The following is a 19505-nucleotide window of genomic DNA, read 5'->3' as shown; positions in this document are numbered from 1 at the left end:
TAAAAGGAATCATCCTTGGTACCCTTATAAGGAAACTAAATGATCTACTCAGGACAAGAGAAAGCATTTATTGTATATTAAAAAGTTAAAGACGTTTTCTATTCATTACTTTCATTGCAAATAAAAAGATGTAAAGTACACTTTTAAAATAACGTTCTCAAAAGTATTAACTGTTTGAACTAAATATATAATTTCATTATCAGTCAGTGATAACAATCAATACAGGTATAATGTGTGCGGTTTTGTGCTATTGGATATCTTTTAGCGGCGTCATGCGTGGGTTCTTTATGTTACGATTTAGCAGTCAATCAGGTTTGATGCAGACACGCACACACGTGCATGTGATGTATTTGACTTCAGGTATCCAATGAAGTCTGATTCGAAAATCAATTTTACTTGATAATAAAATAAGCCTAATTTCAGTAATGTTAGCACGCCGGGCACAAGCACGTGATAGAACTCAATCATGTGGTATCGGCAGTGTTCTTCTTCTTGAATTGTAAGTATTCAATTATAAAAAGAAAAAAAATAAAAATAAAAAAATTAATAAAAAATGTCCCGCAGTGGACTGATCGTTAAGACACGGTTCTCAGCAGATCACCGAAGTCAAGCATCACTGGCTACGGTCAGTGTGCGGGTGGGTGACCACTTGGATCAGTCTGCGTAGGGACCGAGGGTGTGCGGTATTGGTCCTCGTTAAACTGTGCTACCGTAAAGTGCTCGACTTCACGCGCAGGTCGTCGGGCTACCGAAGCAGGGGTGCCATCCCCTCCACAGAGGATCAGAATTGTGATGGCATGTCTTCGGATCGTCCTCCGGGATGCTTCCCAGACCGTCGCCAATAGCCCATTGTGCAGCTCTAGTGCGACGTAAATTAACAACAACAACAATTATAAAATATATACAGTTATTTACTGAATAATTTTCTCAAAAAAAAATTCGATTCAAAATCCGAGATAACCCTTGTGTCAAACTTATAAGCCCATGTATCACATTTTTAGAAAATACAATATAGATGTCGCGTGTGTTGAAATGTTGGAGATATTATTGGAGATCTAGGGAGAAAGATCTTGGTGAAAGGTTTAAATTGGCTGATTGATGGAAGTGTCGTGGTAATAAAGATGTGCAATGTGTTGCTTAAAAGTAAACAGTTAAAGTTGCTTAAAGCCAGTACACTAAAGACGAACCAACAGTAATTGAAACTCGTTTTATTGGAGACAATCAACTGGAATAAAAAAGAGATCAAATGATTACTTCATGCAAAGATTACAGTGGGATACTAGGTCAAAAAAGTAAATGAAGCTTGGCCAGCGCTTTGTGATTTTTGCCCTCATTATACGTTTTATTATCATGTAATTAAATAAATGAATATATCATAGTCAAATAATTTATCTTACTTAATTAAATTAATTAGTTTTTACCATTTAAATAAATGCTTTATTTTATTAAATTTGATAAAATTAATTAGAGACATTTTTTATCCTGCTTTCTCGTGTTCAATTTTACAATATAAATTCCAATCATTTTCCGACAAGCTAGTGCTCTCAAATTTTAACTGGTTGATAGTATAAAACAACATTTTTAAAAACAGTTTACAATTTTTAAATGCAGTGCACCAAACGGAATGATAGATAAAGGTCGAGTATCAATTGAAACTGATTCTGACAGGGAGGAGATGATTAAGCAATTTTAGGCATTGGATGTCATACAGCTTGCGAAAAGTAATTCCTGCAATAACAGGAATCTTGCGAAAGGTGCTGAGTTCAGTCATGATTTTATCTCTCTGTCAATAACTGTTTAGAAAGTAATTTTTTTTATTATAATCAGCTAAAATCCAGTAATCGAGCGTTCATATCTAGTAAGACGATGAATGCTCATAGCATTAAATTGTTACTGCACATTGCGACCCACGACAAAAGCTTTTTTAAAAGAATGTCGTTACAGTGAACCAGATCTATCTTTTCTCTCAAATGGAGATTTTGTTTAAAATTTCTTCAAAAAGGAAGCAAGTTTGTAAATTCCCTGTTCTCATTTTAAATTCATGTATCTTTTATTTGAAATCTTAAACTAATATTTCCAGACTGCAACTGAAATTGTATTTCTATAAAACAATTTCAATAAATTATTAATTAAACTTCTAATCATGTAATTGGTACCTGTAAATCGAGAAGAATACTAAACTCGAATGACTGTGCCAAATCACGTGGCTGTGCACGGTATGTAACCGTTACTGCTATAAATCTTGGTTTATTATCCCGCTGAATCAATTTTAATTTGATACCTACTGCGACGTCAAACGTGTTCGACAAACTTGATTGGCTGCAGAATCATGGCATAAACAAATGACACGATTTAACCACTCATGAGGTGATGAATCCACTTTATCTAGCTTCTGGCCCTCCAAAGCGAGTAGTAATTAAATAAGTTAGGGAAATTGAGAAACATAGATTGAAAGATGCATTTTTTCTCCTACAAGTAGGACTGAAATCTAAAGCATATTGAGGCAGAAAAGAGCAAAAACTTGTATGAAAATTATTTCATTATAGCCTTTACATTTTTTAAAGACTATTAAAACATTAGTGACTACCAAAGTTTTTTTAAACTGTTCGACACATATAGAGGGCTGTTTTTTTCTTCCTCCCAAGAAAAAGTAATTAGCGATGAATAGTCTAAAATTAAGAATAACGAGGGCTTAATTTGTCTTTAACCAAACCAGCTACAACTGGGTTTATCATCAGTGTTTAATCTTTACCTCTTTTTTTCCTGCCCAGCCCACAACTGTGTGCCCTGCCTGTGACTTGGATAGAATCAATCATACCTTTACTATTTACATTCGAAGGACAGCAAAGAGATAAGCGAAAGAAAAGCAACTAAAGTGGATTTCCTATAGTTATCACATTTCATATTTTTTATTCTCGCAGATTTAAGTATCACGAACAAAATATTTATGCAGAATAATGAAAACTTCTATACTACTAGATGATATAAAATGGATTGAATTCGAAAATTCAAATGCCCTCACAGAAATTTTTTTTTATTCTGAACAAAAAATTTGAATCAGTTGTTTGAGACACAGCGCTATAAGATGTCAGTTCATATATTTTGTATTTATAGTCCACAGGCTAAAATGAAAAGATTGCAACAAGTCGTCTTATGAAGCATCATAGCGCATTTAGGGTTAAAACCGATGATTATTCCTTAATCTATTTTAAACCTCAAGCTATATTATTCATCAATCTGATATCGATTATAAGACTATTTAACTAGGTGACAGGCCCAATGCAAATAACAGAAAATTAGTTGCAATTAGAGGGAAAAGAAGAAGTCTTTTACCCACCCGACAATGAATTTAAAATTTGTGGGGGCGAACTTCTAAGTTTTTGTAACTTTTTTAGACAGTTTCCTTTCCTTCAATAAGCCAGAAGGTATAAGAGAACTAGGAACTCGTAGTCGCTTCTCAGATGGCTTGAGAACGTTGAGAAAGATTTAAAAACATTAAAAGTGATTTGGGAACAATATACATCTTATAGATTCCGATAGTAAGAAAAAAAAAAAAACTCGTTGGTATGGTCTTGGTTGTAGTGCCAAGAGGAAGGGGGCAAACTTGGTTAAAATCAGAATTAAATTTTCATGTAATCTAAAAGTTGATTGGGGAGAAATTGGTGATATTATAATGTCCTTGTCATTATAAACTGTAGCAGATTTAGATTACATTATCGAGGGTGGTACAACATTTCGAAATTAACCATTTTACATTTGGTTAGCTGTATATTAAAGAAATTTTGAAACTTTTGTATTTTAACCCACAATGCACCGGGATGAGACCCTCAGATAGTCAATAATTCGAATAAGATTTTCAAATTCTACAGCTTTGAAAGTAACTGTTAATTAAAAGCACAATTGGAAATTTCGATGTATAAAACAAAAGATTTATTTTCATTTTGAAATGTTAAAATAGTTTGAGCTTCAGAATTCTTTACATTTACATGGTGTATCAAAAATAATTAAGTGTAACAGGAAAAAAAAAAAAGAAATTTATTTATTTTTTATAAAACTATATATATATTTATATACACCGAAGAGCCATTACATTATGACCACCCTCCATCTATAACAATGGGCTCACTCAGGTTTTCATGGTTTCTCGCCCAGGAACAATGTTTTCATGGGGCAAATTGGGATCCATAATCCTCATAGAACAATCCCTGACGTCTGTAAGCTACTTGAACATAATTGAAGACTAGGTTCATCCAATCATGGCAACAGTTTTTCCTGCGGGGGATGGCGTTTACCAACAGGATAATGCACCATGTCATAAGGGTCGAATCGTCATGGATTGGTTCGAGGAACATTCCAGTGACTTTCAAGTCATGTCTTGGCCCCGAATTCACCTGACCTTAATCCAATAGAGCATTTGTGGTCCTACTTGGAAAACCAAATTCGTGCTGCTACGCTACCCCCTCGCAATGTAAGGGAATTGCAGGTGAGTGCTTGATACCAGATACCTCAGACTACCTATCAGCACCTCGTGGAATCAATGCCACGGCGGATGCTAGCAGTTTTGAGGGTTAAAGGTGGTCTTACATGTTATTAGCACGGTGGTCATAATGTAATGGCTCTTCGGTGTACATATATATCACTGAAGGATATGGAATACGAAATTAGGTACGGTAAGAAATGCTTTTCAAAGAAATACATTTTAAAAACGATCTAACAATACTGCGAAAAGAATTTTTAGTTTTTAAACTGATAATAATAATAAAAAAAAAACTATTCCATATCAAACGGAGACAAAATAAAAATAAAAACAGTCTTAAAAACCGAATTTATCAATGAATTTAATAACGATAAAAATGTCCAGAATTTGAATAGAACACAAGTTATGAAATATTTTCATCCCTTGTTATTCTCCAGTTTTTAAAAATATTGTCCTTTCATAATCAGTTACCATAGTAACGCAAAATATTATTGCAAACAATTATAATACTCGTTTCTCGAATTGTAATTGAAAGAAAAAATTTAACTAAATAAAATATTCATTATTTTTAATTAGCTATGCCAATAATAATTGAATAAAATTATTAAAACACGCACCTTTTTAAAGTAATTTTGAATATTAAAACATAAATTATTGAAAAATGCTTCGAGAAATAAAATACAGATGTAATAAGAAGCCTTTTTGATTCCTTTAATTTATTAAAAATATATTTTGTTAATTGTCTATTTATTTCCAGTGGTTGGGACAACGCAATTAGTATCAGAACGTCAAATACGCTAATTTGTTAGTGCAAACGTTATTTTAAGTAATGAAATCAGATACAAAACACGTTTTCTTTGAATGAACATGTCTTTCTTTCAACGGATTTGGATTCTTGAACCCAAAAAATGCTAGGTGTGAATGAAATCGGTCAAATAGTTCCTGAGATATCGAATTTTAAATACTACTTTTTTAAAATTCGATTTTTCAGGAACTATTCACCCGATATCGGTGGAATTTCGTATTTCGGTATGTAAAATTACGTATTTTAAACATTATGTGAAAAATTTGTCGATTTTACAATCCAAAATTTATAAAAGGAAAAAATAAAAAATAATAATAAAAATATTAAGAATAATTTTTTCAATGGAATTATCTTTCAAATAGATTTCGTTCTTTATGTAATGTTCTTATGTTTCGTTCTTATTTAAACAGATTCGAATTGTATGCAAATTTTTTTTGAAGTTAAGATTCTTATAAAGTTATAGATAAAGTACTAAGGTTATTTTTCGATACCACTAGGTAAAAAGCTTAAGAGTTGAAAACTTCGTGTCATTATTAAATACCGTAAAAAATTTCAATGTTATGAAGATAACATTAAAAAAAAAAATTCAAAATAAAAAATAATATTTTTAAAAACCACGTTTTTCTAGTGGAGAATAATAATTAAAAAAATTGAAAAACGAAAGACGTGGGGCGCATGAAATACATAACAGTAATGTTATATTAGTGTGTGTATGTGTGCTCTTGAGAATATGTGTATGTATATCTGTAATTGTATCTGAATGTGGATGTGGAATATGTTTGTGTATATGCATATGTAGAATGTGACTGTGCATGAGTATGAGTAAGAAAATGTGTATATGTATGTGCATGTATTACTACTGTTATGTATTTATTAGTACTGTATGTATTAGTACTGTTATGCATTTCATGCGCCCCACGTTTTTCGTTTTTCAATTTTTTTTTAATTATTATTCTCCACTACAAAAACGTGGTTTTTAAAAATATTATTTTTTATTTTGAATTTTTTTATTTTAAATTGGGTATAATATGAAAAAAACACAACTACTTCGATTTAGTAGGAACAACATATGACGCAATGCTAAACGAATGGAATTTAGTTGTTGTTTATTTAGTTATTGTTATTAGTAGTTGTTGTTATTTGTTTTAGCTGTTGTTGTTTATTTAGTTGTATTTAGTTTCAATAACTTTTCTTTATAATGCAATAAAATCTGGCGAGCAGCTATTTAAACGATCGAACACTTCGTTTGTTTATTTGTGGCTTGAAGTTAGGCTCGCAGAAAATGCCGTTCATGGGTTAAATTTAGTAGGAACAACACAACCTGTGACGTAAGCTATATTATACCCAATTATAATTTTTTTAGTTTTTATTTTATATTTTTTAAAAATTATTACTTTTCAATTATTATTCCTCACTACAAAAAACGTGGTTTTTAAAAATATATATTTTTATTTAGATTATTTTTCTTATTCAAAAGTAGTCAAGACTACTACAAGACCACTACTATAATAGAACTTTCATTTTAAATTAGAGATACAAAAATCTTTATTCGCGATCGCAACGCTCGAGTACGCCGTCTAGCGGGAGCCTGTAAATATCGGACATTAATTTATCACGTTTTCATTTAGTTCCATCAAAGTCATTGACTGAATCAGACGCCATTTTTTAGCAGCAAATAGGAAACAAAATTTCCCTAAGGAAAAGGCCGAAGAACTTGAAAAAAATCTCCAGAATATTAGTAAATCTTTCAGGAACAGAACACGCCAAACATTTGAAGAAAAATTCTTCAATAATTTTTAATTTCTATTATCAACAAACTTGCAACTGATGACTTCCGATTTCGGATACTGTTACAGATGTGTGTATTAAGGTAAAATGCATTTCTTCTGTCTTCAATTCATTACGAATTAAAGTGAAGTCAACATTGCTTTCGTCATTCCAGTGAATAAATATGAATTCAGAACATACAGAATTGTAATAGTTATAGCATATTCTTTTTCGTTATAGAATAGTATATATTTCTGTATCCATATAATTCGGAAAACAACAATAAAAAATTATCCAAGTTACTTGAAATAGTGCCATTTCTGCTGATTCTTAATTAATTTAAATCGTTTTCTTGGTAAGTTTTTTTTAATTTTGAAAGAATAAGTTCAACTAGAATTCAGCTATTCTGTTTTTAGCTACATATTCAAATTCATATCAATTATAAAATTTTGCTGTGTAGTATGTTATCTAAAAGTAATGAAGGTATAAACTATGTATCTATTATTTGAGAATAAAGTTTTCAAACAAGGAACTTATCATTTTGGAATTCTCCGGGAATCATAAATCAGGTAAGTGCAATGATTTTTACAATAAAAAATTTGCTTGTAAATATTTTCTTTTCATTTGATAATGGTTCTCTACACTACAGAATGGGTTTTTACGTCTGATTAAGAACTATAAGAATAATAAAAAAAGAAACAATATGAAAGTTTTTATTTCAATGTAAAGAATTCTTAAAATCGTTTTTTTATCCTAAGAATTCTTTATTTTCCGTTTTTTAGTTTATAATTTTTTGATAAAAATTGTTCTCAAAATACTTTTTTTGAAAAATTAAATGGTATAACATTATGTGTTTATGTATACTTCTTGTATATTCCAATGTTTGAAGTAATATGATTCAGAAAAGTATGGAATAAAAATTCGGTACTAACGTATTAACGCCACCGCCGCTACAGATTTGGCGGTTTTTAAGAGCCGCTAATCTACACTTAAAATTTTTGCGACAATTCATAAAATAAAACACTTTATTTAAAATCAAAATAGTTAATCGGATTTCGGTGGAAAATGAGCCGATATAGAGTTTAGCATAGATTCAAAACAATCATATCGCCATATGAACTCTGATGAATAAGATTCCAAATGAAATAACATTTCCATAACGAACGTTTACCAAGATAAAGTTTTATGTTGTGGGAATTGGTACATTTTCGTTTTTTCGGTAAAATATTTCCCTCCTGAAAAAATAAAATTGCATCTTGTTTTGTTTTTGGCAAATCCCAAAGACGAATATTCGTAGCACTAAAAATGGCGACAAAAAAAGAATTGTCTTTTTTTTTTTTTTGTTTCGTCAGCATTCTTTATTTTACGTTTCTTAGTTTCTAAATAATGATTTTTATTGAAACTTGAAATTTTTTGATAAAAACTGTTGTCAAAAAACGTTGTTTACAAAATTAAATTTCATAAAATTATGAGGCTTATGTATACTTTTTGTTCATTTTAATTTTTGAACTAATATGATTCTTAAAACTATAGAATGTAAAGTTTAAATGGGCCTTTCATGTTATATCATTAAATTTAGTAATACTATTTCTCGGGCATTAGGTTTTAACTCTTATAAGAATATACATATTTTTTTCTGTTAATGTACAAATATTTTTCCGATGTGTTTTGGATGTTCCTTCTCTAATAAAAAGAGATACCATTTTGTTTTCGGTTGTATAAGAAAGAAGATCAAGCATTTTTCTTTTTTAAATTTAATAAGCCACATTAAAGAAGGAACGTTGCAATGCTACACGCTACATTAACGACGTCTCCAGAGTAACTGAATGACGGTTCATATAGGAATCGCAGGTAAGCGTCTCATACAACAACGCCCCCTATAGTTCGTTGCGATCGCGAATTGAAAAACAATACCTTTACGACTTTCATTAGTTTTATGCTGATGACAACCAGAACAAACTGGAAATGAATGGGGGAAAACTGGATCCTACCACGTGATTTTTCAGTCAATAAAAATACTCTGACAATAAAAATCTTTTCACCTGACATGTAATACTAATTTGAAATAATGGAATCAACAACAAAAGACAATCTCGAAAATATTTTTTTTAAAACTTTAACTTTATTTTACTTTGTATGTCTTTTTTCTCTTCATTTTCATGCATTGTCATCCAATTCTGAACTATGTGCCAAATTTGAAGTTTATAGCTAGTCGGGAAGTTAGTGTAAAATCGATTACAAAATTCCACCCGGACAGACATACACGAAGGCAAGTTTATATAAACGTGGTAAAATAGATAAATCATTTTTTATTTAGTTTTTCGAAGTTTTATTTAGCAAGGAAAAAGAGTGACAGTTTAAGTGCCTTGCATTTGAGGCAAAGTTATAATTTTTAAACTATACATACCATCTTGACGTAAGGAATTTTCTGAACTTTAGAACAGACAAATAGTTTGAAAACTTAAAAAGTTATCAAGCTTACTTAAAAGACGCCAGTTTGGCGAGAATTTAGTACTCAGGTAAAAATTATTAAATTCGATGAATAACTCTCAATATTTTTTCAACTATGTAGATTTATATACAATGCCATTGAATAATTTATACTTATATTCAAGTAGTAACGTATATTTATATAAAATGTATATTGAGTAATTTATATTTAAATAATGACCCATATTTATATACAAATACGTATACATTTTTTTCAAATATAACACTTTATGAACCTAGACTGTGCTGCGTAAGAGTAACTTTATAAGTATTAAAAAATGAGATCTCAAATGCCTTTCACTTTGATAAAACTGTAGCTTTTTTTTCATAGTGACGGCTTGGGTCATTATCAGAATTAACATAGAGGACACTGATGAGTTAAACTTGACGCTGCACCCACAAATAACTATTGCAAGCACACAACTGTTATGCGAATTGCATATTCTTCACAAAAAGCCATTAATTCAAGCGACGAACAAAACTTTTTCAAAACAGATTCAAGTGAACAGTGTGCAAAAGAATAAACTTACCATGCAAAAGAACTTTTGATCTAACGATCAGAATTGACGTTTTAATTCGAGGAGGTGACCTCAAATATGCTCATTGATTAGTGCAGACGATATTTTAAGCTACAAAACAAATACAAAATCGTTCTCTCTCTGAATAAACATGCTTTTTTTTCGACGAATTCGTTTAACTGACGACAATTAGGGAAATAAGGTCCCTATAGTTTGGTCTAAAGTCCCTTAACGTTAATTTCGCTTTTTATATAGTTCATCATATCTCAAAATCTTTTCAAGCGAATTGAAAAATTTTTTCACACAATTACGAACTTTGTTTATCCAAAGATATTGTTCCATGCAAAATATAACATATAGTAATTATTTATTATTCTTTATTATTTTATTAGAATTGAAAAAAATTAAGGATTGGAAAAAATTAAGAATTGTAAGATATATTAATTTTTTAAATCATTTTGAAGAATGCCATTCAAAATGGCAATAAATAATTTTAGCAAAATCAGTCGAATATTTGCTGAGAAATCGAATTCTATAACTACAACTTTTTCAAAATTCGATTCAGCAGGCTTTCTTCCATCAATTTCGTTCCAATTTTGAATTTATCCATTTTTATCCAGATCTAGATGTTTATCCAGAAAACGCATGTTATTGTGTCTGACTTTGTTACTTAAGATATCGCCTTTCACTAATTAGTTAGCCTATTTGAGGATCCTTCAAACCTTTAAGTTAAGTCCTAGAACGTGAAGTTCCAATCATTAGAACAAAAATTATTCAGGATGATCCATATTCTATTTTGCACATAGTAAATTTTTTTTTAAAAATTCAGTGGTTATTTGTGTCATAATAAATAAAAAAAAGTAGCACTGCTGCAAATGTTTTCTGGTAAATATTTGCAATTAAATACGCACGAGCCGCGGTGGCTGAGGGGAGATGTTTTCGATATTTTAAGTTACGAAATCAGACAGAAAAAAGCATTTTATCTGAATTAAACATGCAATTTTTTCTACGGATTCAGATTTCTAACCCCAAAAATTTTGTCAGGTCTAGGACTGGGCGATATAAGAAATTTTGTATCGTGATGCATCGTCAGTTTTGCATCTCGATATAGCGATGTATCGCGATATAGTATTTTTGAAATTCATTTACTTGTAAGGCGCAGAAAGTCGGATTTCTATCAAAACTTCATACTCAGATTGATTTAAATCAATTTATGAATTTGATGTATATGTTATTTTGCTTAAGAAAGATATTAATGTTATATTTTCTAAAAATTATCGCGCAAATATCGAAAGATTTCTTAGTTTAAAAATAAATAATAAAAAAATAAATAAAATTGAAATTTATCAATATATTTACCTAACAATATAGAAAGAAAATGTAAAAAATAAGTTCGTTAAAAATTATTTGTATGCTTGAAACAAAGTGCTAAATAAATTAAACAAGAAAAAAAAAACACTTTTAAAACAACACTATTTTTTATCATTATTATTTCACATAAATAATGAAGTTAAATTGAATAATTACCGAATTCTGAACGAAAAAACAAAGTAAGGTTTAATTTCTTAAAAATAAAAACAAAAGAATTATGATATTCGATAATATGTTCAACTGACAATATTGAAAGAAAATTAAAAAACACGATTATATTCTTTAATAAAACGAAGTGCTAAATGATTTTAAAAAAAGAAGTCGCAATCGCAAACATTACTAATTTTTTTGAATAAACAAAGTTGATTGACTTATGTTCAAATCCAAAAGAGGAAAAATAAGCTTTGTTATAATTTTATTTATAAAAATGAAAACAACTAAAGATTTATAAATTTAAAATCAGAAATAAAAACCTATTAAATTATTATTTTATCCAAAAAGTTTTCAATAAATTAAAATAAAGTAAAAAATAGCCTAACAAATTTAATTACTTTTTAATTTAATTCCTTATGGGCACCTTAAATTAGATTTCCGTTTGTAATAAATTCAATAATGTAACATAATACTTAAATATATAATATCAAAATTAATTTTCACATTTAAAAATAAATAAGAAGTTTTGTTTCAAAAAAAATATTTACCTAATTAATTAAGAAGCACTTCTTTATATATTTTTTTCAATAATAGATTACATTCAAAACGGCGATGACAAAGTCAGTCCCACTGAAAATAATCTACAAGAAACGATATCAAGTCGCGACAGAGGAGAAAAAAAAACTAAGAGGTGCGGAAACGAACATGCGAGATCACGATATATGTTCTCAAAACTGATTCTACTGCTCATCAATCAAGGCCGTTTCAACATAACGATACGTACATCGTCTTCCCCAGCGCGAGTTGGCATTGGAACGTAAGAGATCCTTGCGTCTCTTGTATCGCTATATCGTTCATCTTCTTTACTCGACGGCTTAAATCAGATTTCTGATGCATCGCCTGGAACGAAAGTCGCTGTATCGGCTTGCCGATACAGGCGTTAAATCGATATGTCGCGATATATCGATTTATAGCCCAGTCCTAGGAGCCCAGTCAGGATTTATAGCCCAGTCATGAGCTATAAATCCTGATCGATTTATCCTGATCGATTTATAGCCCAGTCAGGAGAGCGATTCAAGTTTGGACCCCTTAAATTAATTTTGCTTTTTGTGTATTTCACCATATTTTAACAACTTTTTAAGCGAATTGAAAAAATTTTGCACTCTATAACATTTGTTTATCCAAAGATAACAAAAAAAATACAAAAAAAAAAATTTTTTTTTTGTATATATTTACTATTTTTTATTTTTTTATTTAATAGTAGCCTAAAACTTTTTGAATATTAATCCAAGTTTTTACTTCTAATTAAAGTAAATAAATTTACATGGCAAAATACAAAATGTGAGTGAAATCTATCGCAAAGTATCTGAGAAATCAAATTTTAAACAAGTATTACACTTAAAATTAATCACAAAAAATCTGCGCAAGCTCTGCATTAAGTTAAATAAACTTGAATCAAATTTTTTTTTTACAATATTTTTACATTTAAAAATAAAACAGTCGTGCTATTCTCAAAATGTTTGAGTCCATTTTAAGACGTAAAGAAAAGTTGAAGCCTTGAGACGTCTACAACCATGCTTAATGTTGACTGCATTTTTTCACATTTAGTCGCACAAACTCCTATGCTGATATAAATGAAAGAATTTCTTCTTTTCTTTTTAAGACTAGAAAAAGTTTACTTAAATGCAACCACTTGTTAATAGCACAAAAGTGCGCGTAATCTCGATATTAATATTTTTACATCTAATTTCTGTATCTTGCAAATCCTAATAAAAAATATTTTTTTATTTTTTATTATGATTTGTCTATGTTTATAACACTTTTAACTCATTTGTGGCAGCTTTATAATGCAACGTAAAGTTAAACACACAAAGCAGTCGGCAGATATTTATTTTATTGACTTTTAATAGAAGTAGAACGTTCTTTTATGTTTTGGCGAGATAGTTTGTGTGTATTATATCCTGCATTTTAAATAGATCAACCTTCGAAGATAAAAAAAAAAAGGAGAAATGTGAAATTAAAACTTAACCATTTTAACAAGAAAATTAAAAGCATTCAAGATTATAATCTAAGACGTAGAATAGGAGAAATAGTTTAAAGCAAAGTGCAAACAAACTTTTGCAATGGTAAATATACGTTACCGTGAATGATCGAAATCAAGATGTCGAATGTCGACTTTCACCGGTGAAAGTTGACAACAATCACATAGTCGCTTTAGTATATGTCCGAAATATATACTAGGTCCAGTTAAGTGCCACTGCCCGGTATACATTTGCCCAGTATAACCTACACTAATGTTTTTGAAGTTATACTTATGCGACTTCCAACAAGGTTGCGTTAAACGTTTAACGCTACATTTTTATTGGCCGGGAAATCACGTGGTAGGATTCAGTTTTCCCTCATTCATTTCCATATTGTTTTTGTTCTCACTAGCATAAAAATAATAAAAGTCATGAAAGTATTGTTCTTCTATAAATATTTTTTCAGTTTGTTTTGATACACATATAATTTAATAGGGTAGTATTTTTTATTTTCAAATTTAGTGGATAACAATTGTAAAAAATGAGTGAAAACAATCCCACGAACAATGCGACGGATTTAAGGTTATGTCAAGGTACGTCTCTTGTGAATATCAATTAATTGTTTCTCTTCTGAAACTACATTATGACGCATTCACATACATTATTAATACAAATACATTTTCCAGGGCGAGACGATGAGGCAACCACAAGCACTTCCACTGGTTCAAGAGGTCCACGAGGGAAAAATGCACAATATTGCCGTGATTACAGAACACGGAAGCGAGCGAAGCAAGAAAAAGAGTCGTTGAATAGAAAGAACTAGTGATCCTTCTACGACTGCTGATTCCTCTACAATTAACGTCGCAGGTTGCGAAGTTTAACTTCTTCCGCGCGGAGGGACTCCACGCACTATTTTTTTTTAAAGGTTCAGTGCCCGGTATGCCCTGCATCAATGTTTTTTTAAGGTATGTATATATGCATGCATTTAACCATCCCAGTGAGCATTTAACCGGTACTCCGAACACTGATGATTCTCCTAAATAATCCTCAGCATATATTTAAATATCGAATAAATATAATAATATCAGGGAATAAATTAATATCAAATCTGATATAAGAATCCCAGTTCTTTACAATAACTGTTAAGTGTCTTAACGACTGAGCCTTCGCGGCTCTTTTATTAATATAATAAAGTGTAAAATTGTTAAGTCAGTAATATATGTTGGGGCAAAAAAAAAAAAAAAAATAACATATCGTTATAGTATTATTTATTTATTTTATTGAAGTAAATGAAATTCACACTTTTTTTTGGTTCGGTCAAATTAAGAATTTCATTTGGCAAAATGGGAATTTTCTCCTCTCAATAATATTAGTTGAAATCTTCACTCTATCCTTGTTCTTCTTAAAGTTGTGAGATTTTTTTTACAATTGAGATTAATCTTCAATTTTTTAAAGATGATGATTTTAGCTTTTTGTTGTCTGCTTTTCAGCTATCAGCCAAAATATCCTTCCTTCCTTCCTCAATGGCACGACAGCCCCGGGTGGGCCCTGGCCTTCTCAATCAGCTTCCTTCAGGCCTGCCTCTGCCTGGCAGTTGTCTTCCAGTTTGAGACTTTTAAGACTGAAAAGTCTCTTTCCACGCAGGCGGCCTATCTCAGCTTTGGTCGACCTCTGGGCCTTGATCCGATGGGCTGAGCCGAAAAGATTATGTTTGTCGAACGCTCTCTGTTCATTCGAATGATGTGACCAGCCCATTTAATTCTTTGAATTTTTACATACTTGACAACATCAGGCTCTCTAAGGGCCCGATAGAGTTCTGAGTTTGAACGTCTGTACCAAGTACCATCAACTTGTTTGCCCCCAAAAATTGATCTTAGGATCCGACGTTCGAAGATTCCCAAGGAATTCTCATCTCAAAATATGCCAATCTATATACCAATCCTAATCCTATCAGCCAAAATATACCAATCCTAATTTTTTAACCTTCTCCAAAATATTAAAAATGGTAGCGAAATAATTAGGTTAGATGATCACCAAACTTTATTTTTAATTCTCACTCACTCAACAAGTCGCCCTCGAATGGTAAAAGAAAAAAAAAAAAAAAAAAAAAGAAAATATCCGTCTAGCGAATCACTACTTGCTGACCACTAATGACCATTTTATTTGCGAAAACGTTCAAAATATTTGGAATTTTTTTCGTTAGAATGGAAATTGGTACCTCAATTTAACTTTCTTCAAAATTTATTTCGACGCAAAGAGGACCTTTGTGTTCTTAATAATGTACCGTGAACTGATCATCCTGAATAACTTTTCACTATTTTTAAATAAAATAATAAATATTTACCGAAAGTAAATTTTTGCAAGGAATTATCTTTGGATAAATGAATTTTTAATTCGCTTAAAAAGTTCTCGAGATATGGTGAAAAAAACAAAAAGTAAAATTAACGTTATGGGGCTTAAACTTTGGACCGCTTACCTGACCTAACTATAAGTACCATATTTCCCGGGTATACCTTAGATTTTGGTGGTCAGATATTCTAATCGGTCGAGAAAAAAAAATTATGTTTATTAAGAGGAAGTGCTTTTTCGTGTCTGATTTTGCAACTTAAAAATATTGTTTGCACCAATTAATTGACATTTTTGTGGTCACCCCCGAGAGCCATTAAGATTGATGCCTAGAACGTGAAGATCAGCAGATCAAAAATTATTCAGGGTGGTTTGTTTATTTTTTTACGCATCGTAAATTTCCGTAATTTGATGTTAGAGATTACGCAAGATAAAGCAACTTGCTATGGTCATTTTAATGAGACTTGATCACTTTTTCGCTGACAGAAAAAATAAACTAATTTAATATTAAGTACCTTAACACTAGGTTTACGGGACGCGTCATTTTGACTCATTTCATATTTTCTGGGGAAAATTACAAAACCATTTTACATTTTTATTTTATCTCTCGTAATGACTTTAATCCATTGATCGAGGTAAATATACATTGAAGTCTATTTTCTTCAAAAGCGTTGAAATGTTGAAATTCTCTTTGTGGTACACCTATCACTACCGATATGCGTCAATTTGATGCGATCGTAATTTAGACAAAATTTTGAGTAAACATCACATCAATAATAAATAGGAATGTACCGACACTACTTCGATCCGTTATCCGATATCGTTTTCACAAATGAAACAAGCGATAAACAAACGCAGGATGTCAGATTTTGAAGGTTTCAGTTGCTTAGTAAGAGTATTGAAAAATAAAATACTAGAATATTTCATAAATATATATCTCATAATTTCATTTCTTTTCTTGTAGTGTATAATGTAATCGCTTTCTAAGTGCAGATACGCCAACTGCTCCAGACACACCATAATAATTAAAAAAAAACGGTAAATAACTACTACAGTCAAACCCCGTTAACACGAAATCGTCGGGACCACCGAAATTTTTCGTGTTAACCGAATTTCGTGTTAACCGTTTAGGTAATGGCGGCATCTAGTCAACAATTATTGAACTACTAAACAATTACTTATATATTACAGTTCTTAAAAGTTACTAATGAAGACATATTGCAAATTTAAGTGAATTTAACATAAAATTAAAAATACTAAAAACAATGAACATTTAAAAATAACTTGAAATTTGGAGAAGAAATAATGAAGTGAATTGAACGCCAAATTACGAATTTATTTATCCGTTACGGAATCAAGGTTGAAAAAAGTCAGTTATTGACTTCTGTTTTAATTTCTTAAGATAACACTTATTAATAAAGTCATTTATATGTTCTAAGTTATCTAATGCATCCATAGCATTTTCTTGTTGCATGAGGAAACGATTAATTACTTTCATTGCACATGTCGCCTCATTTAAAGTAACTGGATTTTCTTGTTCAATATCGGACTCTTCATCAGTTGTATCCATGTCGACATCATCATTTTTCGCCGATAGTTCAGCGATTATGTCTTGATCGGTGGTTATATCCGATGTTAGCAAATCTTCGTCTATAGTGGTGTAGTCTTTGAACAAAGGGGCTGATAGAATCCCGCGTTTTTCCGCTTCTTCGATCAAATTAGTCAACGTTTCTGGTTCTGCTTCACTTATTTCTTGAAGATTCATTTCTTTTCCATCTGTGAACCCACCGCACTTGAAACTGTTTATAATTGTTTCAGAAGAAACATTGTTCCAAGCACATTTTAAGTATCTCATTGCGTCTAATAGATTTACAGAAAATGTAATTTTATTATCAAAGCAATGGATCATCTTGCGTACCATTTCTTTTCTGTATTGCACCTTCAAACTATGAATGATACCTTGATCGCACGGCTGAAGTTTTGCTGTGGTGTTAGGAGGTAAAAAAACACATTTAATCGCTTTTAGTCCGTGAATATCATTATGAGCACTACAATTGTCAAGCATCAAACAAATATTTCTTTTTTCCCGAAATAGTTTCCTGTCCAAGTCTGTTAACCATTTCTTAAAAAGCATTTTATTCATCCAGGCTTTCTTATTTGAAGCATATACAACGGGTAAAGTTTTTAAGTTCTTAAAACAACGTGGGTTCGCTGATTTACCTACGACAAACAAGGGCAATTTTTCGGTCCCATCCATATTACAAGCGACCAAAACAGTAATTCTCTCTTTAGAGCATTTTCCGCCGGAGCATTTTTCTCCTTTAATGCTCAATGTACGGGAGGGCAATGCTTTGAAAAAGAGTCCCGTTTCATCAGCATTGAAAATGTCACGTGGCGCGTAATTTTTCCTAAGAGCAGGCCACTTTTCAGACAAAAATGATTCCACAGTCTCCTTATCTACAGTTGCTTCTTCGCCACAGATTTTATGACACACAATTCCATGACGCTTTTTGAATCGTGTTAACCAACCGTTTGAAGATGCGAAATTTGTCACGCCGAGAGCATCCGCAAAAACTTTTGCTTTTTCTTGAAATACATGACCCGTTAAAGGCAGATTCTGACTCCTTGCTTCACGCACCCATCGCAAAAGCGCTACTTCGATCTCCTCATTTCCCCCTGTTCTCATTCGCTTTCTAGCTGGCTCAAATTGATTGATAGCATATGCGACTTCAATTTTTTCACGATTTTTTATAATCGTAGATAGCGTGCTGTTGGGAATTCCATATTTCGTCGCGATCTCTGTTTTCTTTAATATTCCATCACAAACTTCATTCAAAATTTTTTGTTTAGTCTCTAAGGACAAGGATTGCTGTTTTCGACTCATTTTTACGAAATTTCAAGGGCAACTGACAGTCGGACTCTACCACGATCATGTGTGCTTATGCACTACTTTCCACCCCCTTCCACGCACGTGCAAAGAACATTCCGAAACAGAATAGCAGCAACCAATCAAAAGAGATAATTATGGAAGGATGGGACCTCGATTCGAGGGTAGGAGTAGAAATTTCAAAACACTAATTCCAAACTCTTGTAAAAGAAGAAATTTTGACTTGGAGTGAAAAAAATTCTTTTCGTCTTAAGCGGTATTTTGCGATTTGGGTTTCGCGTTAAAAGAATTAATTAACACTATTCTTCAGACTCGATCGACGGGACCTAACAATTATTTCGCGTTAAGCGAAATTTCGTGATAAGCGATTTCGCGTTAACGGGGTTTGACTGATTTTAAGTATATAAAATCAATACCTGCCAACTTTTAATTCCTTCCATTATCATTTTTCCCAGTGGTATTAAAATGAAATTAAAACTTCAATTTTTCGCATCCAAATACGTTGCATTTGAAAAAACTTAAGTTGACAACCATGATAGTAACGCATAATAATATATGTGCTTAATTTTTGAAAGAATAGCGGTGATCAAAATCATTTAAAAATTAAGTTCATAAAAGAAAAAATAGTATATATTTACTACCACTTTAAATATGAAAATAAAATCTTCCG

At 31.2% G+C, this 19505-nt stretch overlaps 1 protein-coding gene across 1 annotated transcript; it reads right to left on the bottom strand.

Moving 5' to 3' along the window:
- Positions 1-17089: 17089 nt before the first annotated feature.
- On the bottom strand, positions 17090-19221 carry LOC122271895 (tigger transposable element-derived protein 4). Its single transcript, XM_043054636.2, has one exon. It carries the CDS (start codon positions 18830-18832, stop codon positions 17303-17305), a length of 1530 nt encoding a protein of 509 aa, XP_042910570.2. The 5' UTR covers positions 18833-19221; the 3' UTR covers positions 17090-17302.
- Between the last annotated feature and the right edge of the window lie 284 nt (positions 19222-19505).

This window comes from Parasteatoda tepidariorum, chromosome 4 (genome assembly GCF_982258835.1).
Source record: "Parasteatoda tepidariorum strain Cologne lab strain chromosome 4, Ptep-v5.0, whole genome shotgun sequence".
NCBI classification, from domain to species: Eukaryota; Metazoa; Arthropoda; class Arachnida; order Araneae; family Theridiidae; genus Parasteatoda; species Parasteatoda tepidariorum.
Note: the sequence above shows the minus strand (reverse complement) of the source record. Positions and strands in the feature narration are given on the sequence as shown.

Excerpts from the sequence above, each read along its gene's own strand:
- LOC122271895 (XM_043054636.2), bottom strand. The coding sequence starts at position 18,832 with ATGAGTCGAAAACAGCAATCCTTGTCCTTAGAGACTAAACAAAAAATT.